Source organism: Hyaena hyaena, unplaced genomic scaffold (assembly GCF_003009895.1).
Source record: "Hyaena hyaena isolate Hyena2069 unplaced genomic scaffold, ASM300989v1 scaffold_341, whole genome shotgun sequence".
Classification (NCBI taxonomy): Eukaryota; Metazoa; Chordata; class Mammalia; order Carnivora; family Hyaenidae; genus Hyaena; species Hyaena hyaena.
The window spans coordinates 1,752,373-1,775,939 of record NW_024080973.1 but is presented as its reverse complement, the minus strand read 5'-3'; the positions used below and the strand labels follow the sequence as shown (position 1 = coordinate 1,775,939).

The following is a 23,567-nucleotide window of genomic DNA, read 5'->3' as shown; positions in this document are numbered from 1 at the left end:
GACAGGCACTCTGATAGCCTTCACTTAGCAGACAATAAAACATAAGCACAGGCAGGAAGCAAAATTTGCTAACAGTTAGCTAATGGCACAGTGGGATTCAGATCCAGGTGCCAAGAGGCCAGACCCAGTGCACATAATCTTTGCCAAGTCTAAGAACAACAGTAAATGTCTCTTTGGTCCGTCCATGGACCGACCAGAACTTTATTACAACGTAGTCTTCTAATTTATTATTCACAAGGGCAAAAGGATGTTCGCCCAAACAAAAAAAAAATTTTTAAGGTGTGAAATAACACAGTTAGCTCTGAAGAGCGAGTCCTATCCCTCACTATTAGATAGAGGCTTGGAGGTTTTAAATACATCAAGAGCAAACTGGAGTTAGAAAGCTTTGAGCTCAGCATCTGAGATATTCTAGGATCACCTAGGAAACCGGCAACCCTAACATTTTAAGTGGCACCAGGCTTTGTAACTACATGCTTATGAGCGAGCCAGGGCTTGCCACTCCGAGGATGTCCAGGGAGGAGCAGGCATCCGTATTGGCACCACCTGGGAGCCAGTGAGGACACATCACAGACCTACTGAATCAGAATCTGCATTTTAGCACCCCCCTCCCCCCAGTGATTCAAATGCACGTGCATTCAAGTTTGACAGCATGGAGCCCAGAGAACTAGTCTGTTTTTCATTTGGAAAAGAAATATGAATCCTGTAGTTCATCATGTTTCTTTCTTTCTTTCTTTCTTTTTTTCTTTCTTTCTTTCTTTCTTTCTTTCTTTCTTTCTTTCTTTCTTTTCTTTCTCTCTCTCTCTCTCTATCTCTCTCTCTCTCTTTCTTTCTTTCTTTCTTTTTTTGCTTGGCTGCCAGGAAGTACAAGGTCAAACGTGCAGCTAACTTTTTAAGGGGCTGCCAAAGACATTAAGATACAGCCTGGTATTAACCTTACCCAGATTTAGACGGATTTCCCTCTCCTTATTTTCCTTCCACCCAGAAATTTTATACTTGTTTTACAGCCTCCTTAAGGTGCCCAAAATAACGTTCAGAATGAGGTGTATAAATAAATGCATAAAAACGAGGCATCTTCCATGTCCTGGCTTGTCATTCTAGGGTCTCATGCCATTATTTGTATTTGTTCCTGCGTCTAATACTTTGGTTAGATCAAAGCACAAATTTGCCGGGGAAAGAAAAACCCTCACGTGTAGGGCGAAGAGCACAGTCCCGCTTTAGAAATCAGAGCGAGAGAAAAGGACTGTCAAACTTGTCCTGGGGCACCAGTCAGAGCCCACACGAGGCCGCCTGCCCTGCGAAACGGCACAAGATTTGAAGGAGGCACTGACGGCCTTATCGTAAGCAGCAGCTTGCCCCTCAGTAACCTCTGTGCTCAGCAGACCAGGCTCCAATGTTTTGTATAAATGCTTGGACTGTATTCTGAACTTTGGGGACCTCCACCCCTAAAAGCAAATGCAGTTAAGAAGCCAAAGACAGAATGTTACCAAATTGTTTAGAAACATTGCAATAAATGACCCAATATTTTCTCTCTACAGTCCTGTTATGCTTTAAAAAAAAAAAAAGTGTTCAAAAACAGAAATCAAGAGAGAGAGAGGAAAAAAACAAAGCAAAACAACGGTAGACTTTAATAAGTCTTATTATACCACTTTTCAAGATGGCGGCAGGGGTGGGGAGGTGGAATGTCCATGGTTTCTCAACTGATGAGAAAGCACCAGTTTCTTTATAGAGAACAACTATTATTACATTGTCTTTGAACATGAACTAAATACAGCTCCAATGATATTTGTAGTGCACCTTTTCTCATACTTCAATCCTATCCCTTACTCTTGTGATTCATAAAGTTCCTCTTAAGTGAGAGTTTGGAAAGCCAGCACGCTTGTTAAGTAAATCAGGACTTCAAGCTGTGGCAAAGAGAATCCCACCTTTTAGGAACACGTGAATACGCGTGAGCTCTCCTTAAAACCCAGTTACTTGTTTAAGAAAAGTTGAGTAGAGGGGCGCCTAGGTGGCTCAGTGGTTTAAGAGTCTGACTTTGGCTCAGGTCATGATCTCCCGGCTCGTAGGTTCAGGCCCTGCACTGGGCTCTGTGCTGACAGCTTGGAGGCTGGAGCCTGCTTTAGATTCTCTATCTCCCTCACTCTGTCCTTTTCCTGCCCATATTCTCTCTTTTTCTCTCTCAAAAATAAATAAACATTTAAAAAAAGTCAATTAGTTTTTTGGGGCACCTGGGTAGTTCAGTCGGTTGAGCATCTGAACTCTTGATTCCAGCTCAGGTGATCTCACCGTTTGTGGGTTCGAGTCCCATGCCAGGCTCTGCACTGATAGCTCAGAGTCTGCTTGGGATTCTCTCTCTCCTTCTCTCTCTCAAAATATAGAAATTTTAAAAAAGTCAACTAGTTTTCAACAGTATAAGTCCCAAGGGAAAGTTGAGACATTTACAATCTCAAGTCTTATCTGGATTAGATTCCCACTGAAAAGAATCATAAATACATATAAACATTTGGAACCTGCTAAAGAAAACTGACTGCAAAGTGTATTTCTCTCTAATCTTGCTTGAAACTTTTTTAAAGCCACACATTGCTGAGCTAATTGAAATTTTACCAATTAAGATATCCATGTTATCAAATATTTTTTTGAAACACTGCTTAGCAGATTTCAAGTATTAAGAGGTTTAAATATCATCCACTCCCACTTTAGTATGAATTAGTTTTCTTGGTTCCTTTCCACCCTCCAAAGGGGCTGGATTTATGGACTGTGGGTGTGAATGGAGAAAGTGGACAGAAAGGAAGATGGGGTCATCATTAATCATGAGGCTGGATCTGGATCTGGATATTTCGAATGCCAAGGAGTGACAAAACACAGAAAGGTCCCAAATCCAAATGTTTTTTTATTGCACATTTCTTTTTGTCCTAAAACTTTCTTAAACTTGACGCTGACCAAACAGTCAAAACATTCACCAGAAAACCGCCTCTCTCCCAACTCCCAGCTACCCCATGGGACCCATGGTGTGGTTTTAAGGTCTGCTGTTTGGATATTCTTTGTGATTCCCCCATGGGGGGCCTCAGAAATGTGTTGAATCAATCAACCCCCCGGTTGGTTTCTGAGATCCCTATTTTCAATGATTTCTTTTCTTTTCTTTTTCTGAATGACTAGCAAATGTTTAATAAGAATGTATTTTATCTACACGGGCAGGATTCGAACAGAACCACTTTAGCAGTACGCACTTCAGACATCCTGCAAAACTCACCCTTCCATGGCTACATTTTCTACTTCACTCAGAGCACTTGATATAGACTTTATAAGTGTAGAGATTTACAGATGCTTGGAAGGTGAGGGCATAGTGGGGTGTGAGGGAGGGGTGCGGGGTGAGGGGCTGGAGTGCTGGGCAAGCAGAAAAACGAACACACGCCTTCAAATGTATAGCTTAGGGTTTTTCCTCACTACTGAATCTAAGAAAACTTGGGATTATTGGTTTTAAGCCAGGTTAAAAAAATTTTTTTTCCCTTCCTGTATTGCAGGCTTGTTTTTTTGGAGTGTGGGTTACTGAGGGGCAGGCACACAGGCTCTTCTCACCTTTGAGGATCTGTCAAGAAGTTGTTAGTTTTCTACCAGGGAGCGATGTATTGGAGATGTCCTGGAAACATACCAGGACAACCGGAAGATTCTCCATAGCAAGCGGTGTCCTCAGCATCCGCAGAGCCAATCCTCCTCTGTCACTCCTCTTCCCACCTCCCTAGACCCCTTCAAATTCACACAACTGGAGCACCCCAGCGTCTGCGGTTGGGTTAGAACTGTGAAAGTAGCTTCCAATATGGCTCCCGCTAATCCGTACCTCCTCGTATTCTTGCCCGGCGTACAACCCTCCCTTGGGCGAGGGCTGGACCCAGGACTTGATTCTAACCAACAGAACACAGCAGAAGGGACTGGATGTCTCTTGGAGGTTAGTTTCTATAAAGACTCTGGCTTCTGTCTTGCGTACACACATAAGCTCCCTCCTGCTCATTCTGAAGATGCCAAATGCTATGCTGTGAGCCACCCTATGGAGAGACCAATACAGCGAAATACTTCAGGAGGTCTCTTGCCAACAGCGAGCAAGGAGCTAGAGCCTTTGCAATCCAAGAGGAACTGAATCCTGTCACCAGGCACACGCACGAGCTTGGAAGTGAACCCTCCCCTCGGTGAAACCTTGCAGTGATCAGTCAGCTGCCATCTTGCCTGTGGGCTTTGGGAGCCCCAAGTCAGTGGCTCCCAGCTAAGCCACACCCGAAGAAATCACATGGACCGTGAGATAATGAGTGTTTGTTCAATTTTTTTTTTTACTTTTTTTTTTTTTTTTTTAGATTTTTAAAAATGTTTTTATTTATTTTGAGAAAGGAGGGAGGGACAGAGAGAGGGAGAGAGAGAATCCCAAGCAGGCTCCTCGCTGTCAATGCAGAGCCTGACGCCGGGCTCGATCTCACAAACTGTGAGACCGTGACCTGAGCCGAAATCAGAAGTCATATGCTTAACAGACTGAGCCACCCATGGGCCCCTGCTTGTTGATTTATGCTGCAAAGGTTTTGTTACACAGCAATAGATAACGTATGTTTTTAAAAAGCATAGGTCAGGGATTCGCTGACATTTAAACTTGGGATTCCTTAAACAATGCCTACACCTTGTAAAATTTCTGCCTCTTAACTGGATCTCAGAGTTCTCCTCCTGGCCTAAGGAATATAATATAATGACGATCTACAGGATAAGGTTCTTAATATCGAAATGGCCTCTTTGGCATCGATCCAATCTCCAACTAAGTATAAAAACTTGAGAATTACTAAAATCATGAATCAGGGATGCCTGGGTGGCTCAGTCAGTTGAGCATCTGACTTTGGCTCAGGTCACGATCTCACGGTTTGTGAGTTCGAGCCCCGCGTTGGGCTCTGTGCTAATAGTTCAGAGCCTGGAGCCTGTTTCGGATGTTGTGTCTCCCTCTCTCTCTGCCCCTCCCCAACTCATGCTCTGCCCCCCACCAAAATAAATAAACATTAAAAACATTTTTAAATAAATAAACAAAAATCAGTAATTTTTGTTTGGGTCTAGTTCTGATTCCATTACCTGAATTAATTAATGTCTCTTCAACAGGCTGTGACAGGCTGGATGAAGGTAAGAAGGGCGCCCAGAAGGACTGACCACAAACATCATTCCTTTTCCCCTAACGTAGCAAACGTTTAACGAAAGCTTCCCCAAGAAAAAAAAAAAAGAACAAACATTTCAATAACCTTTGGCTTTGTAAAAGCCTCACAATTGAGGTTTAAAGACCCTGCATTGATGCAAAATCTGGGCTGGGCTGCACGTTTTCGAAGACCACCAGACAGGACTGGCGCGTGCACGGTGAACATGAACCAACCTGCAGACTCTTCTAAAGCACAGAAGGAGCACATTTTTTCCAGGCTTTGCACATACTTTCCTAAAACCAATCTGCCCCGCCGACAGAAACACATCCACATACCAGAAAATTTTCAATCTCTGCTGTGACAGCAACTGACTTTTGTTTTTGTTTTTTTTCCTTTGGTTTGGGACACAGACTTTATTTAGTCCCCCATCCATTCAAAAAGAAAACAAAAAACCCCAGCGAGTGAGTAAGTCAATAGTACTCATTAAAATGCTTGCTGCATCTGATGGGTTTTTTTTTTAATGTATATTTATTTTCGAGAGAGAGAGAGAGAGAGAGAGAGAGAGAGACAGAGCTTGAGTCGGGGTGGAGCAGAGAGAGAGAGAGAGAGAGAGAGAGAGGGACACACGGAATCCAAAGCAGGCTCCAGGCTCTGAGCTGTCAGCACAGAGCCTGACATGGGACTCAAACCCACAGACCATGAGATCATGACCTGAGCCAAAGTCGGACCCCCATCTGACTGAGCCCCCCAGGCGCCCCCTGATGGTTTTAATATTGTCAGGTGCCTGGGTGTGGGCTGGGGAAGAAAGTATTGCAGTTGGGAAAAATAGCCAGTCTACTAAGACATAAATGGTCCCAATGTTCCCAGCTCCCTCTAGAAACAACTGCCTGCTATCGGTGCTCTGGGTGAGAGGGGGCTCGTCTGGGTTTGGGAGGTGGGAGAACTCGCAGATTTCCCAAGGTGTCTGCGGACAAAGTCGTATGCGTGTCTTTCAGCGGATTGGCACCATTGTGAGTGGTTCTGGTATCTCTTAAGAGACTGGGCTCTGCCTCCAAAGAGAGGGGTCACTCCTGGTCTCTTTCACTACCAGCACGGCGCCTGGCGTGTGACGGAGGCCCCAGAGTACCGGCCAGGTGACTGTATCAACAGTATTCAAGGGAGACCCGTACTGCTAGGCGTGCAAGGTTTGCAAAGAACAAGTTCGGTGCTCCGTGGCAGGGGTGAGGAGGGACGACAAGCCCCATGCTCACAGCAGCGTGACCTGTCCACGGGGGGAGGCTGTGCCCGTCCCCAGACCACTAGGAGAGCTGAGTAGCCAGCCATCATTGTCATGGGCTGCCCTCCTCCTTGCCCTGGGGACACACAGCGTCAGCGCGCCATTGGCTGCGGGCCAGGGGTTCTCCTGCCAGAGTCTGGGTTCGCTTGAACGTGACTCTGGGAGAAGACAGGAGAGACCGCGTGAAAGCAGTAGGTGCTCTGCGCCCGCAGAGTCTGTCCTGGTGGCCTTGCGCTTAGTAGCGCAGAGATTCTGTGCCCACCTGGTACCGCAGTCCCTAGAAAAGTCCACTACCTGGGAGGGTCACGCAGAGCTGAGCGTCCGGCCTCCCCCACCCGCCTCGGCTCCGGGCCCGCCGTGGGGTTTGGCTCAGCAACATCAAACAGGACTCCTCCGACAGGTGTCTTCCTCCACCTCCTTCTGCAAACGGCCCCGCACCCAATGCCCGCCAATCAAGCAGGGAAACTGCTGGGAGGTGCTGACACGTCTACAGAACCACGTATTAGGTAAACGCTAAATTTCTGGAATGTTCCAGGGGAAGCTCCGCATGGGTACCGTGGAAAAAGGTAGGGTTCACCTGACTCTCGCTATCGCTAGCAGGCTGGCCAGGAGCCTCGGCTGGAATATCTCTACCGGACAGCGTGGCCACCATCCCGTCCCGATGTGTCAACAGATCTTGGACATTGTGAGCAGAGCTTTCTGCCCTTCCCAACCCCACTTCTATTCCACTCTGTCACTGCCACTCACTGCATGTGGGCCTGTCTGCTGAGTAGATCCTGTAAACCATGAGTCTGCTGCTTCCTCCGCACAGAATCCAACTCCCCCGGTCCTGGAATTCAGGCAGGGGGAGGAAACCAGTGAAGAAAATAATGGGACTATCAAAAGCTTTTACATGCTGTGCCGATGGGCAGTTTCCATGCCAGCTTCCTGGCATTTAAAAGAACTGCAGACTACCTTTCATTTTCGATGACTGGTGAGAAAGGTGCCCCCTACAGGGGCACGAGAGAAACAGGGCCTCTTTTCCGGCCCTAATAGTGGTCATCAACCGCCACTCTCCTGACCTCCATGGGACCAGGGCTCTCCTGAGACAAGACCGTGGGAAGATTGATTTCTTCCGCCCCAGCTGGCAGGTCCAATCCAATCCCCGATGACGAGATCACACCAAAACCTTCGCATGAGAGTCACGCCTTCCCCGGGCACCTGCTTGAGTCTAATCTCAGTGGGAGACAGACCACACAAGGCAAAGTGAGGCAGTCACCCCGGCTTTACCGCTGCTTTGCAGAGGAGACACTGGCATGTCAGGGTTCTAGAGCCACGAGGAGACAGCTGGCCCCCTGAGGCCACCAAACCCCCACCAGAGCAAAATGCCAGTGGGTCGGCTAAAACCCAATCTGCCTCTACCCCCACCACAGGCCAGTGCAAAGAGCATTTACTCAGCGGGCCCCACCACGTGCAGAACAGCGTTAGGTCCTGAGTCAGGGAGAAGCATAGAGTGTCTGCGACCCTCAAGGAGTTTACAGTCAGGTTCAAGGCATATACATAACACAGATAAAACAATTAAGATGAGGGGCGCCTGGGTGGCTCAGTCGGTTAAGCATCTGACTTCGGCTCACGTCATGATCTCACAGTTCGTGGGTTTGAGCCCCGCATCAGGCTCTGCGCTGACAGCTAGCTCAGAACCTGGAGGCTGTGTTCAGATTCTGTGTCTCCCTCTCTCTCTCTGACCCTCCCCTGCTCACGCTCTCTCTCTCTCTCCTAGAAATAAATAAAACATTAAAAAAAATTTTGTGTTGAGTTGAGTTGACACATGATGCTATGTAAGTTTTAGATGTACAACGTTGTGATTTGAAAAGTGCCAGCCTTCTAAGGTCATGACTTACTAGGGAAAGAAGGCAGAAGTTGACAGGTTAGAATACGTGTCTCAGCAAAAAAATGACAATAGCAATCTCCAGGGACATTGGGATACTTTCCAGTTTTTCTTGGTCTCGCTCTGCAAGGGCAAAAAAATTAAGTGTGTGTTTTCCTTTAATAAATCACGGCTCCATCTGCTTTGTAATGGAAAAAATAACTAGTGGTGTCTGCACCTAGAAAGTGAGCAAATTGTGCCCTCAAGTGGCTGAATGTGGTAATGGAGGGCTGGCTTTGCAAAACTTGAACTGGGTGGTAAGTCATCTTAGGTAACTGGCTCCCTCCTGATTGTTTCCATTCTAAAAACAAAGAGGACACTGGAGTTTTGGAGCAAGGCAATGGGACAGTGGGATTGTGTTCCCAATCTACTCTGGAGACCAGCCTGCCACAGCAAAGTCAAGTGCGGGGACCTAAGTATTCGGACAATCCAGGGACCAGGAATCCACTTTGCTTTTGCCTGCCCTGTGGTTGCAAATGAAACATTTGCTTATAATAAGCCTCGTATTCAAGCAACTGCTTGCTAAGACTAGTAAAACCAACGACTGGGTTTGGGGCTGTCTTTCACTAGAGTTCTTTTTTTTTTTTTTTAATGTTTTATTTATTTCTAGGAGAGAGAGAGAGAGACAGCGTGAGCAGGGGAGGGTCAGAGAGAGAGGGAGTCACAGACTCTGAAACAGGCTCCAGGCTCCAAGCTGGCAGTCAGCACAGAGGCCGACGCGGGGCTCGAACCCATGAACCGCGAGATCATGACCTAAGCGAAAGTCGGACACTCAACCGACTAAGCCACCCAGGCGCCCCACCACTAGAGTTCTTTAAGGATCCCTGGAAAGGGTGCGAAGCAGAAATTTAGCCAATATATATGCTTGCACAGGTGTGAAAAGTTATGTAAGGTTTTTTTCATTGTAATGTTTGTTACAAAAGATTGGCAACATCTTAGATGCCCGGGATCATGGGCTAAGTAAATCATGATACACTGAAATGAGACTGGGTGCAGCTGTAAATTTAAAAAAAAAAAAAAAAAGGCAGTTCTCTGTATTCATACGACAGTGCTCTACAAAATACGGTATTCGACGAGAGATCGAGGTGCAGACCAAGGTGAAGAGTTTGCATTGTGTGAGGAAAAACACGAGGGCTATATTGGCTCATACAGATATTGCTTCTCTCTGAAAGGAGACATGCTGGTAACAGTACTTGTTTCCATGGGTCAAAAATAGGCCTGAACTGTGGAATACATGACTTTCATCTATTTTTGTTCACTAGCATTTCTCTCGTGTTTAGAAAAGGGCCTGGCACACTGTAGGCCCTCATAATTTACAGAATAAATGAACAACATCAAATAGATGTATATATACACACGTCTTTAAAAGGCTGTCCCGAAGGAAGGGCATTGGATGGCTAGAAGTCAGGAGTGTCAAACACTTTTCACCCTGCGGTTTTGTACTTTAGTAATTTAGACCCATTAGAATCGGCTATGTGTCCTAAAATAAGTAAAATTCAAACAACTCAAGAAACAAGAATGGGGAGTTATCATTTTTGTGACAGTTATTTAAGGAAGGTATTGTTTGATGGTGATTTACACCAGGGCCAATCAGCTCAGAAACCACCAATGATTAATTAGCAGGAACCCCAGAAGAATGCTGACAGCATCTGGGCACGCTGTGCTGTCACTGTCCTCACGCGGACAGCTTTCCTGCTGTGTCATAGCGTCTGGATAAACAGGTCCTTGCTCTTTGCCAAATTCACCTCACCTGATACCCCAGCAAATACTGGGATTGCTTCCCAAGTCAGGTGGATGGAGTTGCCCGGCGCTCACCAGGGGGGGTCTCCCGGTGGGGGCTGGACATCTGTACTTTTTAAAAAATATATTTTTGAGAGACAGAGACAGAGTATAAGTAAGGGAGGGGCAGAAACAGAGGGAGACACAGAATCCAAAGCAGGCTCCAGGCTCCAAGCTGTCAGCACAGGGCCCGACACGGGGCTCGAACTCATGAACCACAAGATGACGACCTGAGCTGAAGTCGGATGCTTAGCCAATCAAACCACCCAGGCACCCCTGTACTTTGTTATTAATTCCCCACAGTTGACTCTGAGACACCCCCAGCCCCAACACACAGCGCTGAAAAGATCCACTGTGGATGCACGGCCAGCTGCGCCCGGATTGGGAGTCCCTTTCCCAGACCAAATAAAAGTCTCTGTCAAGGACACCATCCCCTCTCCATGGCCCGGGTCCTTCCTGACCATCTCATCCAGAATTGTTTCTAGTTTCTTTCCTTATGAATCGCATTCACTCCATTTTAACTTCCAGACATCCATGCAGGATCCGCTCACACATTTCCACTCTGCCGTCCTGTTTACCCCTGTAGGATGCAGGTCCGCCAGTAGTTTGCAGACCCCCTCCCTGCGATATGGGAGGCACCTCTCTGTTCACCCAGACGTCGGGCGAGCTTTGGGAATGCAGACTGCTGGGCTGAGAACATTCAGCCAAATAGCAGGAGGCCTGAAAACAGCTCATTATCCATCAAAGAAATCATGTTCTAACTGATATACTTGTTCTCAGCAAGCATGGTCCTCCGCAGCAAGTCAGCTAATTGGATAAAAAGACCTCGGAGGCTTCCGGGGGCTGGGATAAGAAATGAAAACGCACTTGATGTGGCTTTCTCTGATATAATCACCAGCTAAAGGCACGGCGAGGAGGTTAACAAGCTCATTACAACCTCAGCACCTGTGATCTCCGCGCACACCCCCGTGGCAGCCGCAGAAGGAGGTGCCCTGAAAGGTCGTGCTGCGCCTGGGCGGGAGCCCTGCTGTCGCCCCCAAGCCCCCCACCGGAAGGCAGCAGCTGGTGTCCCCGTTACCAGCTGCTGGGTGCCCCCGGGAAATAAGCCAGGAGTGGGCTCAAACATGTTTCTGGCCTAACAACTAGTGTTTTCTTAATCTGGCCACGGGGAAAGGAGTGCCAAACTCAGCTCTGGATAATCCTGTTTATCAACCTAATTTTCCCAGCTGTTCTTCACAATCATCACTGTCCTGCTTGTGACTCTGCAAAGCGCCCGGCCTGGGTCTGCGGCGGGGAACAAGGCTTGTCGGACCCCACGCCTGTACCGGAGCCCGTGGTCCGCAGTGGGCCAAAGCCCCTGGTTTGGGAGACACTGGCCGTTCCTGGGAACGGCGCTTCTGGCTCCAAGTTCACCTCCTCCCTTAGAATGTTTATTTTACAAGTGACAAACCCGCGTTGGCTCAGGGGCTATTTCTGGAGCCCTGGTATAATATGCTCCTCTAAATAACGTAGATTCCTCCTTGAAGCAGCCTGAGCAAGGCAGAGGCACCACGTGCGGCCACAGAGAACACAGTGTGGCACAAGGTAGTGACCCTGAACCAGGGCATGTGAAGGGGTCAGGAGGGTTGGGGGCGGGGACTGAAGTTGGGAAGTCGATTTCAGCCTATCCTAATTCTATTTGAGGCTCCGTGACAGATGCTCCTTTAAGAGAGGTAAAAAATAAGTTCTGCTGAGTGCTACTCACACGGTGTTCAGTTGAGGCCTCACCCATATTGGAATCCTGCAATGTGTGGGCCTGGCCACCACTTACATTCAAGGCCAGGAAATTTTCATCTGCCGTTAGATCCACATAACAGCTCCCTCCGCCAAGGGGGCCTCTGCAGTTTAGGTGAAAATTACACAAATGTGAAATTCAAATCACGGGTTTGATAATTTCCCGCATTCCCTGCCTGACCCATTAGCTGTATTCTCCCTAAGTTCCAGGTAGATCCCATTTTTATCAGTGAAGCTATTATTTCAAATTCATGAGGTGAATCCTCCACAAAACAAAGAATTAAGCCTGAATTTACCAGCTCTGGGAATTTTAATTTTCATTTGGTTGATTTTGCTAGATGGACGCAGGCGTGGCCAGGATTAGAGACCCGGAAACGGCAATGTCAACAGGGAGAGATCCCCTACATGTTGAACCCTTAGGGTGGTTCCAGAATCCCACTAAGTCGAAGAAAACTTTTCTAGAAGAAAAACAAACAGCTGCCGCTGCAAAATAAGATTCTCAGAAGAGATGAGCCTTTAGGACAAACCCACTGTTGATACTGTACTGTAGAAAGGTTTAGAGATCCTTGCTTGGAAAGAGATGTTGGAGAAGGGAATAGAAAAGGCACAAGACTACGAGTTTATTGAGGTAGAAGGAGATGAGAAGGAACAAAAGGCGGGCGGGATTTTGACAGAAATGAGAAGACCAAGTCAGCAAGGTCAACGGTCCACCCGTCAATCTGCGGCTCAGTCCTGACCTAGTCTCCCATTTCTATTTTGTGAAAGGGGCGTGGAGGTACAGGAAGGGGGAAGATTTATCCAGGACTGAGTTGCTGCTAAGATCAACCTAACTAAAACCACTCTAAAGCATGTGGGAACGGCTGGAGAGCTACCAAATGAGAGATTTAGACACGAAGCTCTCCAAATTCCTTGATGTTTTCCCACCGTGAGGTTCTGAGCCAACTTCCTGTATATCTCCTTCCTTAGATGAGCTAGAAAGTATGGCGGCCTCGGAGCCAAGAGCAGGTGTTGAAGGAGAATGAGAGACCTGGTCCATCTAGACTATCCAGGACGGCTGAGGAACCTTCTCTGTGCACCTGCGGGTCCGTTTCTCCTGATGCCAAGTCAGGTGCAGAGGACTCTGGTCTGGACTTGTCCTCACGCCTCCATCCCTGAATGGTCAGGTGCACGAATGCATTCTGTGTCCCGCTATGAGGTCATTAAGGGATAACGTTTGCAGCAAGGAGTAGAAAGAGTTGTAAATGCCTCCCCTGGGTTATCAAATGCTGAGGAGAAGCTGACTGACTACAGAATTCATTTGAAGCAAATTTATTCCAACGCCACCAGCATTTACTTTTCCAAATATAGGATAAAATTTCTAAAAAGATATAAACACAGTATCCACAAGCAAACGTTTTCATGCCTTCATCTCCCCTGAGGGAGCAGGGAGCTAAAACCACTATCCCAGGAATACTTATCTGAGGGACTGGGGCTGAAGGAGACACAGAATCCGAAGCAGGCTCCAGGCTCTGAGCTGTCAGCACACAGCCTGATGTGGGGCTCGAACCCATGAACTGTAAGATCATGACCTGAGCTGAAGTCGGATGCTTAACTGACTAAACCACTAGGCACCCCATGAAGAGGCTCATTTCTAACTGAGCGGATGTTTGTTCATATTTGTCTCTGTGATTTTCAACCTCAATGAATGACTCCCCGTACCTGGGTCTCAATTTTGTGCATCGGGAAATGTGGGGGTGGGGGTGCTGATTGGGTGAGTTCTGAGATTTGCTGCATTTCAGTCTCACACGCACATCTTACCGGCAGGTGTGTGTGGGGATGTGGGGGGGACCAGCTCACTTGTACTGCTGGAAGGATTATGGACTCGTACAGTTTGGGAAACTAAGGGGAAGGATGAAAAAAGCTGAAAATGTGTGTCACTTGTGACCCAGTAATTTCACTTTAAGGCACACTGCTTAAGGACACTTTCACAGATGTGCACAGAGAGACAGAGACAAAAATTCTCACCTCGTACGGGGTTTACAAGAGCCCCAAACTGGAAAAAAAGAAAACAGAAATATCTATCAATAGAAAAATAGGAAATGGATAAGTAAAATATGGCCTCTTCACACAAAGGAATACTATACAGCAGTTAAAAGAATGGCTAAATGCTATATAGGGGCGCCAGGGTGGCTCAGTTGGTTAAGCTTCGGATTCTTTTTTTTTTTTTTTCTAAATGTTTTATTTATTTCTAGGAGAGAGAGAGAGAGACAGCGTGAGCAGGGGAGGGTCAGAGAGAGAGGGAGTCACAGACTGAAACAGGCTCCAGGCTCTGAGCTGGCAGTCAGCACAGAGCCCGACGCGGGGCTCGAACCCACGAACCGCGAGATCATGACCTAAGTGAAAGTCGGACGCTTAACCGACTAAGCCACCCAGGCGCCCCTAAGCTTCCGATTCTTGATTTCAGCTCAGGTCATGATCTCACAGTTCATGGGACTGAGCCCCACATGTGCCTCTGCACTGACAATGTGAAGCCTGCTTGGGATTCTCTCTCTACCTCTCTCTCTCTGGTCCTCTCCGCTCATGCAAGCATGTGCACGCTCTCTCAAAATAAATAAACAGGAAAAAAACAAATGCTATATAAATCGATATTAAACATTTCTAAAACATAGCTGTTAAGGACTTCCCCTTGGTTACATTTGTGACAAATGGAGTAACTATTCAGGATAACGACTGAAACTGAGTGCAACCCACCAAATCAATAAAACTCATGAATCCACAATAATGAAGAAGAAAAATCATACTGTTGTATGAAAGTGCAGGGTAACATAGAGTGTAAAGCTGTTTAGGTATATTTTAATTGAATATAAAAGTAATACCATTCAGTGTTCACAGATTGTGTGTGTGTGTGTGTGTGTGTGTGTGTGTGTGTGTGTGTGAAACCAGAGAAATAAGAAGGACCCATCCAAGTTTATGATAACAGTGCAGGGGGGCAGCAAGGTGGAAGTCTGTGATTTGAGTCTGGGGATCAAGGAGGCTTCAGCACAACCAGGAAGAATGTACAAGCGTGTGTGTATAAAATACAAGAAACAACAAATGTCATTTGTAGATGGTAGAGGAAAGGAACTTGTTATAACATTCGTCCCCACACTTACAATTTTTTTCAAGATAAAACCTAACATAGATGAGCAGCAATGCCTTTGGAAGATGCGTGTTGATGAGCTCCGTCCCAGCCCCCTGAGAAGGGACTGTAAAAAACCGAGGCAGCCTAACTGGTCAGGTTTTTCCTCTCTAGCTGCATGATGTCCAATATGGTAGCCGCCAGCCACGTGCAGCCACTTGAATTTAAAGTGAAATTAGTAAATGTTAAGTAAATTCAAAATTTCACTTCCTCCACTGCACTAGCCACAATTTCTTTTTTTTTTTAATAATTTTTTTTTAATGTTTTTTATTTATTTCTAGGAGAGAGAGAGACAGCGTGAGCAGGGGAGGGTCAGAGAGAGAGGGAGTCACAGACTGAAACAGGCTCCAGGCTCTGAGCTGGCAGTCAGCACAGAGCCCGACGCGGGGCTCGAACCCACGAACCGCGAGACCATGACCCAAGCGAAAGTCGGACGCTTAACCGACTAAGCCACCCAGGCGCCCCAGCACTAGCCACAATTTCAATGCAGAACAGATGTGGTCAGGGCTACCGGACTGGGCAGCACGTAATGGAGATTTCTATCACTCCTATAAACGATACTGGACAGAGCTACAAACCTTTCTGTCAGACAATGAGAACATTTTTGGTCACACCGGTCTCCCTAATATGGCCTTCTGTATGTATAAAATACCAAGGTAATAGTCATTGGAGGATTATTTCCTTCCTGGAGGGAATATGTCCACTGTAATCCCAAATTCCAACTATGACCAATGTAATGTGTTCTTGTTCAGTACAATTAGATAAACCATTTTTAGAAACTGATCTAGCAATTATCCATAGTTACGTAAGCATCATAGTTCATTTCCCCCCCAAAACTTAAAGGAAGTTGAGAAGATCAGCTGAAGGATAAAGAAAGCATTCAAGCATTCAAAGCATTCAAACAAAACTCTAAAGTGGGTTCCATGGTGTCCCAACAGCCCTAGTTTCTTACCTGTACACAGTATGGGGGACATAGACTTCCCGGATTGGGAATTCCAGAATCTCTTTGTGGGGGCGTGTCCGGTTTTCAGGAAAAGGTTTCACTGGCAGCATTTCAGGAGTCAGACAGCAATTGATGACATCTGGAGCTGGAGAAATTTCCAGTCTGAGCAAGCCTACAGAGAGGAAACAGGGCTATTTCAGTAAAGACGCTCTCATGTTACATGGGAGTCAAGAAAGAATGTTGTACAAGATTTCTTTTATGAGAAAAGGGATAAGTTGTGGGAGGGTAAGACTTTTGGAATTCCCAGCTGATTTCTGATCATTGGAGAAAGATCATGCGATGCCCACTTTTGAGATCCAGTTTCTAGAAATTAAAAAGCAAGAAATTTGGACAATGAGTAGAAATGGATCTTTCAGCTTCCTTTCAAAGCTACCACACTACAATACTACTACCACACTACAGTAGCACACACAACCACTGGTGGTTTTCAAACTGGGTTCCCTGGTACCCCAGGGTGCGGCAGAAGTGCCTCAGGAGCTATCAAACTGATAATAAAGAAGACGCTCTCATCTTCTACCAAGGCAGCTCACTTTCACTTTTCTTTTTATACTGCGAGTCCCATAAAATATTCTTTTTGATAAAAGAGGTTCCTCTGTTCAAACAATTATCTGATTATCTGAGAAACCAGATCTGAAGCATGATATTCCAGAAATAGAAATAGAAATAGAAATAGAAACAGATTTTCGAAAAAAGTGGACTAATTCAGACTCTTAACTCCTATGGCAAAATCCCATGTCTCATTTAGCAAACATTATTTTATAAAGTGTAGCATCAGATAAGTAATGTGTCTCCTCATAAATGGCTCTGGCAAAGTTAGAGGGGAAAAGACACCATCCATACCCGGAATTGACTTGACTCTTCTCTGTAAGGAGGAAGATCTTTTGTAATCAGCCAAAAACTTGAATAAGTCTTCATCACTAAGGCGATCCCCCTCCTGCAAAAAGAGAAGTGAGGGCTAGTAAGAAAGCACCACTGGCTCCTGGGTAGGGGCCAATGATTTCCAGGAAGATTGGGACTTTTAAGTTTTATTCTAACTCACTTTTCATAGAATTAGGATTGTGGCTAATGCTGAAATAATTTAGTTCAACCTCTTGTGAAATATTCCTTCCTAGACACTTAGAGCAATGGAATAGAATATAGAAAACCCAGAAATAACCCACAATTCTATGGTCAATACATCTTCGACAAAGGAGGAATGACTACACAATGGGAAAAAGACAGTCCCTTCAACAAATGGTGTTGGGAAAACTGGACAGCTAAATGCAAAAGAAGGAAACTGGGTCACTTTATTACACCATGCACAAAAGTAAACTCAAAATGGATTAAAGACCTAAATGTGAGACTTGAAACCAAAATAATCCCCGAAGAAAGTACAGGTAATAATTTCACTGACATTGGCCACAGCAACATCTTTCTAGATATGTCTCCCGAGGCCAGGGAAATAGAAGCAACCTATTAGGACTACATTAAAATAAAAAGCTTCTGCACAATGAAGGAAACAATCAACAAAACTAAAAGGCAATCTATACTGAATGGGAGAAGATCTTTGCAAATGATCTATCTGATAAAGGGTTAGTATCCAAAATATATAAAGAACGGACACAACTCAATACCCAAGAAGCAAGTAATCCAATTAAAAAACGAGCAGAAGACATGAACAGACATTTCTCCAAAGAAGACATCCAGATGGCCAACAGACACATGAAGAGATGCTCAACATCACTCAGCATCAGGGAAATGCAAATCAAAACTACAATGGGCTATCACCTACACCCATCAGCACGGCTATAATAAAGAATGCAAGAAACAAGAAATGTTGGGGAGGATGTGGAGACAAAGGAATCCTCACACACTGATGGTGGAAAACAGTATGGAGTTTCTTCAAAAAGTTAAAAATAGAACTACCCTATGATCCAGTAATTGAACTCCATGTACCTCTATGCTTATAATTTATTATAAATTTATTATAATTTATAATAGCCAAACTATGGACACAACCCAGGTGTTCTTCAAAAGATGAATGGATAAAGAAGATGTGGTATATATACAACGGAATATTAGCCATAAAACAGAATGAAATCTTATCATTTGTGCAACAACATGGATGGAGCCAGAGAGTATAATGCTAAGCAAAGTCAGTCAGAGAAAGACAAATACCACACAATTTCACTCACATGGAATTTAAGAAACAAAACAAAGGAAAGGGGGTGGGGGAGAGATGCAAACCAAGCCAAACTCTTTAACTATAGAGAACAAACTGATGGTCACCAAAGGGGAGGTGGGTGGCAGGATGGGTGAAATAGATGATAGGGATTAAGGAGTGTACTTACCATGAAGAAAATAAACAAACAAACAAATAATAAAAATAAAGTAAAGCTCCCTGGAAAGTTGAAAAAAAGGTTGATTTTCATGGTTATCAGGGTAGAGATTTAAGTACATCAATTTGATATGCCTTATCAATTAGGTTACTTGGTTCATTTATAGCCTGACTTTGCATTCTCTAGGCTTGTTATTTTGTTGGTAAAGTGGGATAATAATAGACTCTACATCAGAGGATTACTTAGGAGGAACACATAAATATGCTTAACACTGACGGGGCTCAGAAGAGTGCTTCTGGGTGTAGTGCTGGATAAATGCTGCAATTCTGCAGGTTGATTTGTCCATTTGGTCTGTCACAGGCTAAGACGGACAATTAAAAATGTGCTTCTAGGGCCACCTGGATGGCTCCGTTGGTTAAGCATCTGACTTCGGCTCAGGTCATGATCTCGCGGTTCATGAGTCTGAACTCCACATTGGGCTCTGTGCTGACAGCTTAGAGCACGGAGCCTGCTTCTGATTCTGTGTCTCCCTCTCTCTGTCTGCCCTTCCCCTGCTCATGTGTGTGCTTTCTCTCTCTCTCTCTCTTAAAAATAAATAAACATTAAAAAATTTTGCTTCTAAGGATATTACATGGACAAGAAACAAAAGACTGATCATAAACCTGCAATTAGGTCAAATGACTGAATCAAAGAGTGTAATAAAATAAAGACCCCTTTTACAAGAAAAAAAAGAGTATTCCTTCTCTACCACTCCGGACTTTCTGTCCTCAGCCTCTTAACCATCCTTCTGCTACATTCTAAGGAAGCCTCTGTGACCATTAGTAATCTAGGCCAAAAGTTTCTCTCCCTGTAACTTCAATCCACTAATGCTTGTCTTATTCTCTGGAACAATACAGAGTGAGGTTCCTTTCTTCTTCAAAGATTTAAAGATGGAGAAAGCATCTTTCCATCTTTTTTCCTATCTTCATTTTCTTCACTTCTGTCTTGATTAAGAAGGCTAAGCATAAATACCTTTCTCCAGGTGCCTACATGGGACAGGTATTCTGAGAAGGATTCAACGATTCAAGGGCAAGAGCTCTAATCCAAAGCCCAGGAAGGTAGGTAGGTGGGTCTTATTCCCAATTATAGATGAAAAATGTCCGTGAAGTACTCGGCCCCCTCACCAAGGCAATAGAATGGGAGGGGCCTATCCCAAATAGAAACTCTCTCAGTCCCATGATCCTACTCTGTGACATGGCACGAGCCACAACCACACCCCAGCACCCCTTTTGCATTTGGGATTGTTAACAGAGGCCCTCACAGTACCTCATGAAGACCGCTTGATCTATGGAAAACTTCCAAAGCAGAGTCGAACCAAGTCTAAGTCAACTCTGTGTGTAGTAAAATGCACATAACATGAACCTTACCATCTTAACCACTTTGAGTGTACAGTTATCAGCGTTAGGACATTTACAGTGTTGGCCACCCAATCTCCAGAATTCCTTCATCTTTCAAATCTGAAGGTATTTGTGTCTGTTAAACAAACTCTCATTCCTCTCCTCCTCCACCTTCTGGTAACTATCATTCTACTTCCTGTCTCTATGACGTTGATGACTCTAAGAAATCCTCTGGTTTTTAAATAACTGCAGTGTCTACTGAGCTAATAAAGAGCACTGTCTGCAATGATCACCCTCTATGAGGAAATAAATATGGCGGAAATGTAGAAAGCCTGTGTGTGGGGGGGGTGGGCGGGGGGGAAGGACAATAGCCAGGCCAGGAAACCCCAAGGCCAAGGAAGAAAGGGATGTTTCAGCCAGATAGTTTTCACAGCCTAATAAATGAACTGACTATGAGGATTCAAATAGGAAGAGTCTGCATTAGTGGGAACGAATCCTTCTGTCAATCAAATGAGCCAAACCTTGCTGTATCCCAGTCACCGTGAGGAGAGCTTTCCACACCTTGTGTCATCTAACACTCCCAACTGTCCCAAGCAACGAGCACGGCCATTCCCGTTCTGCACACACTGAAACTGAGGTCTGATGAGGGTAACTAACTTGCCCCCTTCATCATTACATATATCTCCCCCTCTGGGCTCCAACACCCATGCCACAATGGGGAGAAATCCATACACACCATCATGTGAAGAGATACCTGCTTGAAAAAGCTGTTAATGGTCATGGGGGTGGCCTTGAAGTTGGATCCGACCCCGTTTTCCTCCAAGGAGAGGGTTCTTTCAGAAAGCCTTCTAGATTGGGACAAAGTTCTCCGCTCCCCCACAGAGCTTCTCCCTGTAAGGAAAACAACTGTCATTCGAAAGCATGCCTTTCTGTTTGAATACACTGCAGTCATTAACTTTATCATATAAAAGATAGGTTTTTAAGAATTTATTTTTAATTTTTTTTTAACGTTTATTTTTGAGAGAGAGACAGGGGGTGGGGGTGGGGGGTGGTCGGAGAGGAGCAGTGGGAGAGGGAGACACAGAATCCAAAGAGGCTCCAGGCTCTGAGCTGTCGGCATACAGCCCCACACAGGGCTCAAACTCACAAACTGTGAGATCATGACCTGAGCCGAAGGCAGACGCTTAACCAACTGAGCCGCTCAGGCGCCCCAAGAATGTATTATTAAGGTGTAGTTGACAAACAATGATATCTTAGTCTCAGTGTACATAAAACAGATACTTAAAGCCACTACGCCAGAACACTGAACACGGCCATCCTTGTTTTGAATGAAAATTTCCCTCCACTCGCCTTACTTCTCTCGGTCCCCCTGTTGGGGCGCCTAGTCCCCCCCTGACCTGAGGGGAGAAGCCATGAGCAGCCGTAGCCCCTTCCACGTGGAGATCAGGGTTGGCCTCCCTGCAGGGGCCAAACTGCAGCCAGAGCTGGGTCGGCAGATGAGGTGTATTTAGCCAACAGTGTTTGCTTCTGTTTTATTTTTACACTTGCACTCCGTTGGGAGGGCCATGTACTCAAATGGCCCTGAGCGCATTTGGGACTGCGACCCAAACAAGCTAGGGTTGGCCCGTGCATGTTGTGAACCTGGGCTTTCTTCTGCCTGTGAGCCCTGGGCAACGGAGCCGGCTCCCTGGCTGACCCACCTCGCAGGGATTAGAACCCTGAGGCACACCCGCGCCTCGGCTCACACCCTAGTACTCTGCTCAGTTCTTTGTTACCCGCTTCTGTGACTTAGGTGGGGAACTTGTTGCTTTTGTACTGCAAAATTAAGGGGTTCTGTTGTGGATGGTAAAACTGTTGGGAACTCTAATGTCACCATGCTCCTCTTTGAATATTCTCGTATTCTGAATTCTTGCTGTGATGCTGAAATGGCACTTTGTGACTCTACTGCCCACCTGAATCTGCCACACTGCCCAGTATAATACACCGCATCTCCTGGCTGCTTCTTAAGAAGCAGCCTCTGACGTTAGGTTGATGTATCCTCGACCTGGAGATTACGGAGTCCTCAGCAAACCCTATGCCTGAATCACTTACTTATGGTGCCCTCGAAAGTCTATGCAGAATTCTTTCAGATAAGGCTACCTGGATCTACACAGAAGTTGCCATTACACACACACACTCACACACACACACACACCGTGGTGTGAAGGTCAGGACTCACTAAAGTGAGGTTTGTTAGTGGTGAATCAGATATAACCCAGCAGTTCTGACTGGCAGCGATGCAACAATAATCTAGAACAGCAGAAACAATCACCAAAGACCTTTTCCACCAGACTCCCATTAAAGGCAGCATTTCAGAAACATCAGGGCTTAGGAATGCAGGAGAAAAGTGCACAGCCTTAAACATTTGCTGGACACACAGACACTTAGGAAAATGGACGCTCCACCACAGGTGGGGTGAGTCGACCTGAAAACTCTGAACCCTCTTGAACATTTCCATAACCCAATCTGTTTAGGAAATCAATGACTCAGATCAAGGGTGAGGTGATGAAAAGGAGAAATATGCTAAATAAATTTGAACAGTCACTAAATATTCTTTTGGCATCTTTTTCATTGCACTTGGCTACAAAAAAGAAAAAAAACCCACCAAACTTGAAGGGACTGGAAATTTTGCTGAGAACCTGAGTTTTGCTTTTTGAAGCCTTCCTGAATGTAGCTTTTCTTATGTTGATGAGCCAACCTTGGTGGCGTTGCTGAACCCACTAGAGATGGTCACTGCATTTTATTTCAAAAATTTTACTTTGAATATGAGGTGGCTACTGAAAATTAACTTTTTAAAGTGTCAGGGTGTCCAGAAAATTCCAACCAAACATCTTACTATAAGAGTGTATTTCAGCTCCACAAATGTTCATGATAATAATTGCTTTGGGGACCACTGTCCGATCAAGCATTTGTAAGTCAGTCACAGTAGTATTGCATTCTATTTATCTCCTTCTTCCTTCCTACTCTTCACACCTTCCTGCACCCCAAGTCCCCACTAATAAGTAGCTGGCCTTAGAGTTAGTACACTGGGGACCCCTCCCCTCCCCACTGCAGTTGGAAATCTTACCAACCATGGAGTCCACATCGGTTACCTCCCTGTCCAGGGTGGAGACATTGAAGAAACTCGTTAAGCTTATGGGAGCCCAGGCAAAAGGCATCCGGTATTTCCCCAAACGCTGGCAGAAGGATTCAGCTTGAAGTTTTAGTTTTTCAATCTTATCTTTACTCTAGACGAAAGTAGAAAGAGACAAGTAGAAACAAACAATATGGCGTTGGCACCAAGTCAATGGTCTCCCACCATGGATGGGACAGACACCTCCAAAATCCCCACCCTACTGATTAAAAATAGCGAATAGGCAAGAAAAAGATACAACTCAGCCTAGAGGTCTAACTGATAAGAAAATACAGATTTGAAATGGAAGAGTTTAAAGAAAACCAATATTCAATTATTAAATACGCCTTCAGCTAAAAAAAAAAAAAAAAAAAGTCCAAGGCTTGCTATAATGCCTCTTTTAGGGACTAGCCACAGGACTTGGATTTTTGCACAACAAAATTTTGGAATGAAAAATTTTATATAGTATCTACCAAGCTCTCAAGAGAGGTTGTTTTTCAAAAGTTGCCTTGGGAACCTCCAGAAAAACGTATAAAGGTTGCCAACGACTTCCTTATTAGATTGGCCACACTTCCAAGGTGTTCTAAGTTCAGAACAGAAGGTTTTAAAAAATAAATGTCTTCAGTTCAAGAAATCTTATTTGAAATTTATGAGTCTGTAGTATGACCCTGATTAGTC

The 23,567-nt window shown here is 45.3% G+C and overlaps 1 protein-coding gene across 2 annotated transcripts in view; it reads right to left on the bottom strand.

Moving 5' to 3' along the window:
* DOCK8 (dedicator of cytokinesis 8) overlaps positions 1 to 23,567 on the bottom strand; it is a 225,444-nt gene that overhangs the window by 94,802 nt on the left and 107,075 nt on the right. For both annotated transcript variants that reach the window (XM_039249540.1, XM_039249541.1), the window contains 4 exons: positions 22,845 to 23,004; positions 20,493 to 20,629; positions 16,885 to 16,978; positions 15,994 to 16,156 (listed from right to left, as the gene is read on the bottom strand). In XM_039249540.1, coding sequence (XP_039105471.1) covers positions 15,994 to 16,156; positions 16,885 to 16,978; positions 20,493 to 20,629; positions 22,845 to 23,004 — 554 coding nt within the window. The remainder of the gene's footprint in view (positions 1 to 15,993; positions 16,157 to 16,884; positions 16,979 to 20,492; positions 20,630 to 22,844; positions 23,005 to 23,567) is intronic.